Raw genomic sequence first — 14674 nt, forward strand, 5'->3', positions numbered from 1 at the left:
TCTTCTCTAAACTTTCACATTTGATCTCCATGACAATGGAAAAATTGAAGCCTAAGCCTACTGTTGTACTCAAATTGTTTACAGATCTAAGTGAAGACAATTTTTACATCTCTATCAGGCAAGCTAACACTTCAGCAATGAAGGGAACCTTAATATTTTAAAGTAAAGTGAAGTAAAGGCACGTCTTCAGCTCTGTTACTTGAAGTATAGCATCAGCTGGCCACGTAGAACATTCCTCCTTACTGCAGACAAGAAAACTTACCCAGTGTTTGGGATATAATCAACTCCCTCCTAAGGTACACTGGTTTTACACACATCTTCAGAAACAAAACAAAAATATGAGAAAGCAGATGTTACTACCAGAGACACTGTCTGGCCAAACTGTTTTGGGAGCCCAGCCAGCTTCCTGCCCTGCCTGCCACGAGCGGGTGCTCTGGGTGATGGCACATGGCCTGTTTTGCAGCCCTACAGCAGGAGTAGGTGTCCCAGTCCCACATGGGGTTCAGCACAGGTCACATGGACCAACAGCCCTCGCAGCAATCGCTCTTGCCTGTCATACTACAAGTACTACTATTAGTTACTTGGCAAAGCACTCAAAGCACTTCCCAAGAAACCAAAGTTAATAAAAATTATCATAAACACGCTCAGTCAACAAGATCAAACTTTGACCTCTGCTTTGTGCACTCATCCAACTGTCTGTGGGAAACAGGGCCTCTGCTGGAGAGAGAGTTCTGTTTATAGAAACCACTCTTCATCTCTGATGTCTGTTTATGCCAAATACGGTAACAGCACTGGTCCACAGGCAATCACGTTGGGAATGACCAATTCCTTCCAAAGATCAGCACTGCCATTAGCTCTTGGGTTTCCAGGTACTGTAGGAGCATATGGACACCTTTCAGGCCAAGTCAAATTACACTGAACACACCATTAAACTTGCTAAAAGAGGTTTAAGCAATAAATTTAGATATTAAAAGATGATAATAATTTAGCCTTCAGATTCCCAGGCAACTTCGAAGAATTCCTTCTTTTGTGTCCCAGACAATTTGAGGTTCCCTTCCCTCCACATACAAGGGATGAGTGCTGTCATTTTGGAATAGCTGGATCTATCTTCTGTAATTACAACATGGGATAACAGTATTATGCCAACATATTTTATTAGTCAGTATACACAGTGTACAATTAGTGACTCACTACAGACAGTCAGAGGGAGGATTTGGCTCCAAGTCCTCTGTCACTATCCTCCTTGAAATAGCTTAATACAGCAAAGTCATATGATTCATTTCTATATATCTCTGGGTTTCATGCAATAAAAACATAGGAAAATTTAGCAAAGTCAGGATATAAATCAGCTCTCTCTAAATATCAGAGGTGAACATGCCTAGCAGCTCCCAAGTGTGAATAAGTATGTAGGTTTACTGACATAAAACAGGTCACACACTAGGCTTCCCAAAAGCATCTGTATCATTGCACACACACCTTGCATCAATGTTGAGAAGTCACACTCACAATTTTTGTGCCAAATCTACAGAAAACTCAACTTCAAGCACCACACTCACACTTAAAGGTTTCTTTCACTGTGGTTCTTTCTGTACCACACAATAAGTAGCATGGGACACCTCGACAAGATGCCCCACAGTAAAGCAAAACATCCCAGTGCCAAGGCCAGAAGGCTATCAAGGACCTCAGAGCCACCAGGGCATGCAGTGGAGATGCTTTCCTAAAGGAACACAAGGCCCTGGGAGCTGGGTGCTTCAGAGCTCTGTGAGCAGAGCTGTGGTGCTGTGCTTCCTCCCCTCCTCAGTCAGCGAGGATCATCAACATGTAAAGCACATCTTTATGCACATTTCGATTTGACACACAGGACTAAGCTGTCTGGGTCTTAGCTGCTTCCCTGGCCAATCACTCCTCAAAAAAGGGAATCCTATTTCTAGACCAGCTCTTAGGAACCATACACTTCCACTGCTTAGAATGGAGCTCTCTCAGTATCCTGTTACAGTAATGAATCACAATTTTGAGACCCTTTTTGTTTACTACATTTAAATGAGGTTGAATAGAGCTTCCTAGAGAGCTGAGCAAACCACTTCAAGCTATATAAGAGGTAAACAAGCTGGTTTTGTTAAATTCTCCAGAGTGCCCACTGAGTCTGTCTGGAGCAGATAAAAAAAAAACATCTCCTTTCAGTCACAGTAAGTAATACTTTTAAATCCCTAAGCACACAGCCCAAGAATGGGTGATCTGGGAAGTCTAGAGAGATCATTTGTGAAAATGTGTATTCAACAGAAATATCAGAAGCAGCTTTTATATCTTCAGGGCACAGAAGAACTACTATTCCCCCCTGACACACATATACTCCCCTCATATCAATTCAAAACACCAACCCTAGCTGCCAAGCCAAAGGAGCACTTCTTTAGATGGAGCAGTTGCTGCCATGTACTGAGCTTAGTAATACACACTCCATTTCAGCAGGGTCTCAAAGAAGCAGAGGAAATTAAAGCATGTAGCAGTCACGCCAAAACCTTTCCTACCCTTTTGAAAATTTCCCACAGGGTGGGTACACACAGACACTGAAAGTATTGTGAGTTGCCTCTACCAGACAAGGGTTCAATCCATAAATGATGCCTCTAGAAAAAAATGGATGGATCTAACTGTAAAAAAATGGCACTGACAAAGATAATTGGCCATTTAACTTTTCCTCAGCTCCTTGGAAGTACTTTAGTTTTCTGATTGCGCATACAAAGAGAGAAGAGGTGGCACCTGACACCTCAACTTATTACAGGAAGCATACATAACTAATCCTCAGCTAATGCTTGCATAGTTGAGTAACTGTGTGTACAAGAGCAGAGCTGTCTGGCATACCAAATGTGTTCAAAGTGTTTTGGAGGGGTATTTAGCAAGACATCCTATGAAACTCCCTGGTCCTTCTCTGCTCACAAGAGAGCCCAAAATACAGCCTTCTAGCAGGTCTGACACCAGAAGAGCAGATGGCCTTTGAAAGGCCATCATCCCCCTCTGAAGAAAGTCAAATGCATTTGCTCTGCTCTTCTTTCTCATCGCATTCCCAAATGGAAAGACCATGTCTGTACTGCAGTCATCTGGTTTTTTCCAGAAGATGTTGGCAACTCTTGCCATGTTTATCTGATTATGAGGTGGAGGCTTTCCCTGACAGCATGCCTTATTTCTCCAGTGGGATGAGACAGCCCTGTTACTTCCACAGTCTGTCTAATGTTTGGCACTAATTTAAAAAACAAGTTCTCCATTCCAGTTGTGAATTAAATTCATCTGACTCAGCATAGAGACAGATCAGAGATGGGATATGGGGGAATAAGGTTACTAGTGAGGAACTACATCTGTTTGCTACCATTGCCCTTAAGGCCTTTTACCTAACCTGCTCCATTAGCCTACTGCTGTAGTCCCCAACCCCCCCAGGTCAAAAAGGCAGACTGACAAGGGAAGTCTGGACACCCTGCAGCTGTTACTTAAATTCCAGCTGTTCCCTGCAGCTCTTCTGCCAGTCTCATCCAGAGGACCAGCAAGGACTGAAAATGGACCAGCTTCTCAGGCCCATATGAAGGGCCCAGACTGCATTTCTCCACATAGGACTGGTTAGGTTCCAAATCCTGCTCATCCAGCAACCAGAAGCTCAGAGCATGGACTGAAAAGTTCCCTCAAAACCTGCCACAGTGACACACTTTACCCCCTTCTAGGAGTATTTGTAGCCTGTGCCTCATTACAGAGTGTAAAAGAAAAAACAAAACCAAACCAAACAAACAAACAAAGAAAAAACCCAAAGGCAAAAAAAACCCCAAACAGAGAGGCAGAGATCTGTCGTGTCCAAGATGACGTTACCCAGCTATGGAACAGATTACAGTGCTGACATTTAAAACTCTGCTCTGGCTGCTCATGACTGCTGGAAACAGCAGTATTTTCAACTCCAGGCATCATCTGTCAATTCAACAGACATCCATGAACCCTTATGAAGTTGCCAAATTAGAAATCAACTGTGCTGATGAGCAGCTCCTTGAAGACAACACTTTTTTACTTCAATCCCTTTAATACCCTTATATTGTCCGTGCTCCTCCCAGTCTCAAGCTACCAAATACACAACAAAACCATCACAAACCCAAGTGCAGCCAAAGCACTGACAGGAGCGACCTACTGTTACTAAGCAGCCTCTTTTCACTGAATGGGTAAGGCTGGAAGGGACCACTGGAGGTCATCTGGTCCAACCTCCCTGCTCGAGCAGGGTCCCCTAGAACACATCGCACAGGATTGTGTCCAGATGGCTTCTCAATCTCTTCAGAGGAGACTCCACAGGATCTCTGGGCAACCTGTTTCAGTGCACGGTCACCCACACAGCAAAGAAATTCTTTCTCATGCTCAGGTGGGGCTTCCTGTGTTCTGGTTTTCAAGTTTTAAGTGAGTCAGGGATGTTGAGGTCTCTTTCACGTGGCAACCCCCAACATTATTTAAGCTGTCAAACACCAGCAGAAGCAGCAACTGCTCCCTGCCAGCAATTATTGCTCTGGAAAGGAAGGCAGCTGCTTTGAGTACTGCCTCGCAACAATACCTGTAAGAGCTTGGGCACACCTCAACTTGGAAGAGGCTTCCTGCTGAGCAGAAACTGCAGGACAGACTGAGGTGTATGTACAGGCACACAACACTGCTTTCTGTGCCCAGTATCCCAGGATATGACTCTTTCGACAGCAATAAAGTTTACTCAGCTTTTCTTCCCTACCAGGCATTTCAATAATACAATCTACAGACTTCTATCATTTTTTCACAGGCAGCTGCAATCTAGCAAATTGCTTCCCTGCTACACTCAGATTTAATGTAGAAGAGACACCTTGGAATTTCAAAGTGATGGGCCTTCACTAAGTCTGGTACTTCAAATCATCAGCTACTACATTGGAAGTAATTTTTTCTGCACAGCACCTCTTTTGTACTGGCTTACTTGTAGACGTTTAAGTTTTGCATGAATCCTGACATCTTTACATTTAGGTATATACACTTATATAGTTATGTTTACATACATATTTGTAGATTTTAAAGAGATGTTTCTATTCATATATATAAGGACTTAAACCCTAAACTCACTCCAAACCCAAAATTTTGGGTATAAGAACCAGAGCTGCTCTCACAGCATTTTGACGAAAAGCTCAGACAATGCTTGGCAAGCAGTTAGGTTTTGAGCAATTCTCTGAACTTCTCAGCTTTTCATAAAAATCTCTTTCTAAAGTGTCTGCTATCCTCTTCACGGGAACTAGGTACTTTATTTCTTTCTTCCACAGAAAAAAGGATGCTCAACTCTAAAGGCAATGAACATTTTTGGCATTTAGGCTGCAATAGTCAATTATTACGATTTTTAGATTTACCTTAAGCCTTAAATTCACTCTGAAGTGCGAAGCCAGGTGACTAAGATTTGCTTACAGATGACCATCTTCTCCTAAATGGTTTTGCCAATGGACCTCCTTTCCAGTTAAACAGAACAGGAATAGTTTTCATGGCCCATCTACTGGTTGTAGGCAGAGATTGCCTGCAGTGGGCTCAGCTGGTATGGACAGCAGAGGGGGATTTAACAGTAAGAACACTTTTTCCCCTCTCCCCTCAGAAGGCGAAAAAAAAAAACCCTCGTTTTAAATTGAGCTGTGTAGAGCAAACACACTCTCCTGTATTTATCTAGTTCTACAGCCTCACTCAAAGGACACAGGGTTGTAACTGCTGATACTACTCTTCCTGGTGGAGGCAAGTGAGTTACAAGTAAAATAATTTTGTGGAAATACCTGGCTCAAGTGCCATTCCTTCCATTGTGACGATACACAGCAGATCTGCCACTTCCCCCTGGTAGATCGTCGGGCTGTCAGAATGCACTGAGACATTAAACACAGGACCTAGAAAAGAGTAATAACAATTAGGCTTTTCTTCAGTGTCCAACACCTTTCTTGCATGTTTTTTGAAGTATTCTCTCCCAGTTTGTGAAGACAGAGCTCTGAAAGAGGGATAAGCAATTATTTATTGTAAAATAGTCATTTTTAGTCATTAAATCCTGTACTAAGATAAAGCATCCAAACCGTCAGACCTGTCACCTGACACAGAGGCTGCTGCCCCACTCTGCTTTCTACTGTCCTGCACAAAAGGAGCTGGTGACTCCTTTAAGAGCAGGAGAGTTCAGGTCTTCAGGCTAATCCAGAATGTATCTTTTTGGTGAGGCTGCCAACAGAAATTCCAAGTTAAAGCCAAACAGCATTTTAACAATACAGATGTGGAACTGAAACACAGACAATACAAGCAGTGCATCTGATAATGCTTTTCTGTGGGTTTTCCTTCAGGCTCTGCCACAGATAGTTTCTTCTGTAGAGGATGTCTCAAAGCCCAAGGGCACAGTAGCTCCTTCAGATGCAGAGTGGTGATGATATCAATGAAAACCTTTAGGCTGTTGTGAAATCCTCAGACACCAAGACAACATGGTGCTGTGTGGCTTCCGAGGTACATAAGTCAAAAACCAAAACATCCCTGAATTTTGACAGCAGCTACATCTCTAGTGCAAAAGTATCCAAATCACAACTCCTCCAATATTCCAACATTGCCAGTACTCTCTGTTTCACAGGGCAGAAAATGAAGAATGTGACTCAGATTAAGAAGGAACCTTTTTTATCCTCCCTAGACTCCATTACCTGGCTCAGCTACCTCTGGGACAGCAGCAGCAGCAACAAGCACACACATGTGGTTTGGAAGGAAATAAAAGCTGCAGATTTGCTCTCCTCCACTCTTACATGCTACTGTTTCAGTACAGGAACCTTAAATTTCAAATCCGCTGGAGATCAGTGGCAAACAATGCTTTTGGTGGAGAATATTTAAGGAAATCATCCAAGACAACCCACTTGTCCCGTGCCCTCTCAGGAGGTTTCTGTGGAAAGCTATGCTGATAGCTCAGCCACATTGAATACACTTAGCACATCATTTCCAAACTGAGGTTGGATGTATCACAAAGCTAGAGCTGTAATTTTTGGTCAAAGTATTCTAGACTACAAAGGCCTGGCTTGTTTTGGTCAGCAGAGATTATATAGCACGCTAAGAAATTAATTCCAATTCCAATGCAGTAATTATTTCTCTGGCTTTCAAAATTCCCCCCATAATTTCTACCAGGCACAATGTGCCCTCTGCTCTGCCCCAGAAGCAGTTGTACTTTGTGCACAAGGGCAGTATGTAGACATATAATCTGTGAGTTTTGCACCCATTTTGACACTAGAAGACCTCTCTGCTAAAAATTAACATTGAAAGTTACCCCAACAAGCAAGGATAAAAGAGCAGTAGAGATGCAATAGAGGTCATATGTGGACTATCAGTCAAGGCTCCTACATGCTTATGCTAAAATATATTTAAGGAAATAAGGGATATAGATCACTAAGTTCAGCTCTTCAGGTACTGAGTTCACAAGCAGGCTGCAGCCCCACGTTAAGCTCAGCATGATAGGATCCTTTTCTGGGAAAATGGACAGAGATTAATCTATTGCTTCCTCAGCCTCTATCCAAATTCTTTCTGTGTGAATTCAATTTGTTTCCTGACATTTACACATACACATGCCAAACTATATTCCCCTTGCAGCCTATTTGATTATTTGTCCCCAGATAAAACAAGACATTTTCCATCCTTTCCTTTGGAGTTGTGAAGACAGAAGTTCAAGGTCCAAGGGGATTAAAGGCAGCGTGGACCAGGGCACTCCAGCCAACTATAACCAGAGAAGTCTCAAGCTGTGTGTGAACTGTCAAAGCAAAAGAAACAAAGAGACTGTCAAAATCTGCCAGGGAAGTCCCTGCATTCCCAGCACATTCTCTATGCTGCACTGATCAAAGGCGGAGCAGCGCCATAATAATCCTCATACTGTCCATGGTTCAGGGTCTATCCTAAGTCCCTGCAGTGAGTGAGGTGACATGTCAGGGATACAGGGCATGCTCTGCTCCAGCAAACAGGCTCTGACCTGGCTGGCAGCCAGGAGGGGTTGAGCAAGAGTGATGAACTGCATGATTCCAACTTTGTCAGCTAAGCATGGGCTACCTTACCCCCGCCTCAGCAAGTTAAAAAGGAAAGACAGTGGGTACAGACAGACAGGATCCTTCAGGCCTTATTTCTGGGTTGAAAGTCCAGGCACATCTACTGCATTCACCAGACACTGCCTTCAAACCCTGGCATGCCAACAAACCACTAATGCGGAGCGGAGCCGGAGCACTTCTGGCCACTGGAAGTCACGAGGGTAAAAGCTGAGCTCGTTTGGTCACTCAGCCAGGAAAGGCCATGTATCATGGAAATGCAGCACTCCCTACACACTGCTCAGTTCTGGGTCACCAAGCACATCTCTACCCTGCCTCCCACACAGGAGCCAAAGCTGCCAGGGCAGTAAGGCAGGAGGGCAGCAGCTGCGCTGTCATTTCATGATTGTGCTTCCCCTTGGTGAGACACAAACAGTTCTTTCCCTTGGGTTATTTCCCTAGTAGGGTACATCTCCTGCAAATTACCATCTGTACCTCAAGGGAGAGATCACTGTCCTGGCATCACTCTCAACAAAGAGTCAAGAGATGTGTCAGGGGTTGTGCTTTTCTCTCTCCTAAGCAAGATTAATTACAGTGAAAGCTTCTTAGTTCAGTCTTAAAAACTGTGTGGTTGCAACTTCCTAGGGGGATATGTCTTCTCTGGATGTCTCTCAGGCCTTCTGCCCACATGACCCACGTCCTAGGCCTCAGGCATGAAAGGACAGAATAAAGCATCTTCATAGATTTATTCCCCCCACTACAAAACCTGAAAAGCCTGTTTTCAACAGAGCTTTGTAAGCCCTGAGCTGGACCAGCTGACCATTTAATCCCCTTACCACCAGAAGGTATAATAGTCAGAGTTGTGATCACTACACCTCTTGGGAAAGATTCACAGAAGCTGGTGGCATGGCTCTAATCCCTCATTAGTCATCTGCACGCCACCCTGCTCTACAGAAGGCTTCTGGTCTTGGTTTTGTTCCGAAAAACCAAACCAAAACCAACCAACCAAAAAACCCCAACCAACAAAAACCAAACAAACAAAAAACAACAACCCAAAAAAACCAAGCTACTAAGTGACCAGTGCTTTTAACCTGATTTACGTCCCCAGCTTAAACAATATACTCTAGCTTCAGCTGAACCTGTCTGACAACAGGATGTGAGAAGCAGGAATGAGCTGCATGCCAATCTCAAACAAAGCCACAGCAAATCAGTTTTTTAGTGGGTTACAAGAAAAACCATGGCTGTATTCAACTAGACTTCTGCTTTTCTTCACTCAGGAAAAGCACCTGGGCAAAGAAGGGCAGCAGAGCAAACAAGATGCCTCCAGATACATTTTTCAAGGCTCCTGATGACCTCCCAAGAGGTCTAAGGTGTGCCACAAAAATCTTGGTGTGGATCCTGGTGGTGTGGTTCATGTCATCATCCCCTGTTACCACCACAGTTCAGTACTCAAGAGACCCTGAATCTGGAATCCACCAAGCAAAGCTTGGCACACAAAACCCAAGTGCTTTCCTTAAAGTTTCTGCCTTCCAGTATAAAAAAAACCCCAAACAAACCAACCCGCCACAAACAAAACCCAAACCAACCAAAAAGCAGCCCAAAACACACCCAGAATTCTCAAGACCAACGTTATAGGCCCAGATGTGTGGTAAAACAGGCGACTCCCAGCAGACATGGATGGCACTGACCATCAGGGTCTCAGCATCGCCGCACTCAAGCACTTCCAGTGTCACAGGAAGGATTGGGAAGGTGACATCCCAGTTCACGCTACATTAACACTGGGGAAAAACAGAACTCCGCAGGTAACAGATGATGTGGCTTTGGTCACCTTGCCACCTGCATTTAACAGGTTGAAATACTGTTATTGGCACTTAACTTGGTCACTCGGGGGAATAAACAAACCAGAGTTTAGTTTCAGTCACAGGGCTGACAGATCAAGCATGACCTGGCTCGTCAAGAACAAAGCAAAGTTAAATGCAGGAAAGCTGCTCGTGAGTTTGAAAGCCGAGAAACAACTGGATTTTAATAACTTCAGATTTGAAGATAAGAGTCATGCCCTCGGATAATCTGGAAACTAAAGAGCAGATTTACAAAACAAACCAGCATTCCCAACTGTAAGAGCTAAGCATGATAAAGAGCCATATTCTGCTGAGACCTTTGATTTAAAGTAAGCCAAAAATCTCTCTTCCTCACTGTAAGTAAGGCCACATGTAATCCTAGATACAACCCCTAAAAGAAGTTCTCTTCTTTATTAAAGTAATAACAATTTTGTATCAAAAAACATCTGCTGTTGAGACAGGAATAAAGAGTTTTCAGAGCTTTTCTTGCCTTCTGAATGCTTGAAAAATATTATAGAACTTTAAACAGAAAGTGAAGAAATTGAGGTTAGAAGTTTACTAATACAAATCTGGAAACGCTTAAAGAGAAACCAGGCTCCAGGATCAAAACTTTTTTCGTATAATTTCTTCTGAATGTCCCTTCTTATGGCAGATCTCAATGCTCAAACTGTTGATTTTTTGTCACCCAGGAAGGTAACTCCAGGATCCAAGTCCTGTAGGTGACACAGTTTTCAGCTGAGCCTTTTGCTAATTCTTTCACATCTAAAAATGAAAGGAAAAAGTGTTTATAAGTTGCACCAGAACTGATTTATTACTTTGTGCTCAGACTCACACTGAACAGGCTGCAGGGTGGAAAGGAGGAGTTCAAGTTGATCGAGTTAATTTACTCAACTTAAGCATTTACAAATTGAAGAAAAAAAAAAATTCTGAGCCCTATTTACCTGATGTCACCCCATTCTCCCTGCTTTCCTTCCCTGCTCAGTAATCCAAATAACTTAAGTCTCCAAGAAAAGGGGGAGAAGGAGGGAGAATAAAACAAAAGCCAGTTAAGATGCAGATTTATAACAGAAGAGATCCTACTTATCTAGGTCCTAGGTGACATTTTGGCCTTTTTGGTATCATTTTAGCCTGGACTTCTCTGCAAAAATAAGGTGTAGCCTCCCCACAGACATGAGCTACCTTTATTTCCCAGACAAGCAGAGCAGAGCAGAGAAAGGTCAAGTAACCTGATGACAATAGAGACCCAGAGCAGACTGTTCCAGCCAAGAAGCCTGTGCCCAGTCCATTACCGGGCAGCGAGGCCGCAATCCCTGCGTGCAGCTTCCCTGCTCGCAATCAGACAGCACCACAGACCACAACGGGGGGAAAGAAATGATGCAACCCACAAGTTGTCCATCCTCCAAAATATTACTCATATCTGCCCTGGCACCAAATCATTCACTGTTCAACTGAGAATCCCATGACCTGCCTTTTTCCAGATAATGAGTTTCTTCACCTACACTATTCCAGACCCCTGCCCTTTGCCTGATTCTTCACGAAGTTGTTCCCTAACAAGCTGTACCCCAAGCCTCATAATAGCTGTTACTGGAAGAAGCCCTCAGTAGTTAAGTCTGTGGTTTCTACTTCCAGTTACAAATTAATGCACAGAGGCACAAAGGCACACAATGACAAAGCACGTTCCTGCCCATTAACAGTGGCTGGAAAACACCAGCCTTTCCTGCCAAAGAGTTTCTGCTGCACTGCTTTTCATTCATTTCCGTGATTAAGGCTTCTTTCCTTTAAGAATCTTTCTATTCGCCTTTCTTGAAATTGAGTATCTCTCGGGGTCATTGCAGGGCATCATTTCATTTTAATTGCAAGCTCAACATCAATACTCAGCTCATATTTCAGCAGCTCTTGGTTTATCTCAGCTTCTTCCAAGGGGAGTGATAATACATTGCTGTGCAATGAGCTCACATGCAGACGTAATCCAGAGTTGAAGATTTCATCGAGATGCTTCCCTTGAAGTTCTCTTTTATTTTTGCCTCTCCAGAACTTTCTGCCCGCTGGTGAGTGGCACGGAGGGAAGACAGCTCAGAGCACAGCCAAGCTCCAAATGGTTCTTTCTCATAACACACTTCTCAGCATTAGATTAAAAGCTTCCTACTCCCTGCTTCCCTCAAGGGAAAGGAAAAGAAGTCACTTCTGTGGAAACCCCTGTGAGTGTGTGGTGGGCAAAGACATCCTAAACACTAACCTTGGTTTCCCAGTTCATGGTGAAAGGGTTTGAAAATCAAAGGACAAATGCCAAAGCAGAGTTTACGATGCCAGGATAAACCAGGTGGATTTCACAGAGACCAGGTATCTCAGCATTAAAAAGCAGCTGCAGGCCAGATGGAGCCTTTTGAAAGAGATACCTGTCCAGACCTGCCCCCTGATCTCAAGCAAGTTCCCAGCTATTGGACTCCCACCTTTGCTGGCCAGCTCAGCTCAGGTGGAGGATGAACACCAAGACAACAGCCTCTCCCACCCACTGCTCAGCCCTTGCAGGGTATTCCCACTGGAGCAGCACCTCCAGGTGACCAGAAGACAAGTGAGATTTTCAGTGTGGGTGAGTAGGATCACAAGTCTTACAAGAAGCTGTCTTGATAAACTGGGATCAGAAGGACAGCAAGGAACAGAAGATAGGTGTGTTCCAGGCTGAAAAAAAGGCCATGTACACATGCATTAACCAACAGCTCGGGAGGAGAGAGGATGCACTGGAGTGGAAACAGTGCAACGAAATTAAGAGAAAATTTCAAGACAACCACTGGCAGCTGCTCTTGTCTTCCGCACTGCTGAGCAACCTTTTAAAGAAAGAAATGGCAGAACCTCTGTTCTAGACTGGGAAAACAAAAAATAAGCACTGAAGAATATTAAATTCTTTATGTGGGACAGCTTCCCCACCCCTCAAATAAGCTCATTTTGCTTACAGCTACTGGACATACAGAAGGCATTCGTTTTACAAAACTGGTCTAGTGATCCATGTTATTCATGAGGTCATACCAGAAAATTCACCAGATCCTCTCTGGTCTTAAAATACATTCTGCAGAGAACAATCTGCCATTGATTTGATATTTGGAAACTAATGACTTAGTAGGCTCCTCCTTGCCATGCCCCTATCCCAAAATCTAGTTTATGTAATTCAGTGGACAAAATCCACATTTCATTTTTTTTTATTTCAGGAAATTTCAAACAAATTCCTTTACATTAACATTTCAGATTGTTAACCAAATGGAATAAATACATCCCTCTGCAACAGCAAGTGGAGAAAGAAGAGAGGAGGTCTCTGCTTGCAGCCAGCAAGTTCTGCCTCGAATGGAAAGAATTTGAGGAAGACATTTTCCACAGATGTTCATGGAAAAACATTTCAGAGCACTGCCACATTTCATGCCTATTGTGGCAGGAAACATTGAAGTTTCATGAGTGAAGTCCCCAGCTCATATATGAAATGCTTACATGCCCCTGCCATTCAGACAGATCACACTGCACAATGTGTATGCATGCTAAAAGCATCTCTTTGATACATCACTCAACTCAGAGAGTTCTGGGAGAGAGTCAAACTGGAGAGAAGGATTTCCAATCCCAGCAAGCCTCACCATCCCCCATCAAAGGAGAATCAATAAAAACAACTGAGAAAGAAATTCCTCCTAGGACTAAAAGCTTCACGTAAAACCCTTTAAGGGTTTCCTTCTGCTGAAAATGCTGCTTCTGTATTGATCACCTCCCCACTTCAACCCCCATGATGCAAGCTGAAAACGCTGTCTAAATCTGAGGCTTCAAAGTAGGGAGAGCGGAATACCTTCTATTTTTCAAAATTATACTGCCTTATTATACTCCTGTCCAGCAGTTACAGCTACGCTGTGTTTCTGTTACACTTTGAGAACCCCACAAATCACCGTAACTGACTCATTAAGTTTTCCTATCAGGGACAAACACAGTCATAAGTTACTCACCACGCCCCAGCCTCCCTATAACTCAGGATTTAGCAGAGCGGTGCTTCCCAGGTTTTACAATGGACTGGAAAGCTGCATGCCCCTCTTTTTTCTGCACCTTCCCTTCCAGTATCTTCCCTCCAATTTTGGGGAGCCTCTCGTTCTCCCTGGGAACAACTATCTCCCTCAGCAGTTCTGCTTTTCACTGTGCCCATTAGGGAAAATCCGGCACCAACTTCTTTTTCTGAAGAACAAGTTTGACAGCTGCCTGTGCCACAGGATGCAAGGGAAGGGTGTGATATCTGAGCTTTGCTTTCATAGCTGCTCCACAACTTTGCCATTTACCCTGAGTCAGTCTCAGTTTGCATCACAGGAGAGCTCAGCAAACAAAACCAGAGTAACACACCCACAAAACATCTTCTGTATTGCATACTTAATTCCAAATAATTCTCTAAATAATAATTCCCTAGTTAGTCCACTCAAACTGTGCTTGTCACATGTTCTCATCATGCCCAGAGGTGAATGTCCAGGAGGGATATCTGAGTAATAACTGAAGGACACAAAGTTCATCCATCAATTAAAGAAAATTGAAGGTATTTCACGACAAATTTTCCTACATGCCAAGATTATTTTGGGAAATAGCACTCCAGTACATTGTGCCTGCGACCTCATTTCTCTCTTCATTCTTGTGCAAAGAATGAAAGACTGACAAGGCTTCAGGACCATCCCTCCCCCTGCTCCAGCCCTGCTACTGGAATTCACACATTCCCAGGACACTTCTACATGCTGCCTCCCTTTCTTCACTCCACGCTCCAGAAATCCTATCTGGGTGAAGGGGCTGGGAGCACAGACTGACAGC

General features: G+C 43.7%; 1 protein-coding gene across 2 annotated transcripts in view; it reads right to left on the bottom strand.

Moving 5' to 3' along the window:
* PTGFRN (prostaglandin F2 receptor inhibitor) overlaps positions 1 to 14674 on the bottom strand; it is a 66694-nt gene that overhangs the window by 6269 nt on the left and 45751 nt on the right. For both annotated transcript variants that reach the window (XM_027719188.2, XM_027719190.2), the window contains one exon: positions 5781 to 5888. In XM_027719188.2, the coding sequence (XP_027574989.1) occupies positions 5781 to 5888 (108 nt within the window). The remainder of the gene's footprint in view (positions 1 to 5780; positions 5889 to 14674) is intronic.

The sequence above is a fragment of the Pipra filicauda genome, unplaced genomic scaffold (assembly GCF_003945595.2).
Source record: "Pipra filicauda isolate LSUMZ 115617 unplaced genomic scaffold, ASM394559v2 scaffold306_size1276767_pilon, whole genome shotgun sequence".
In the NCBI taxonomy this organism is placed as follows: domain Eukaryota; kingdom Metazoa; phylum Chordata; class Aves; order Passeriformes; family Pipridae; genus Pipra; species Pipra filicauda.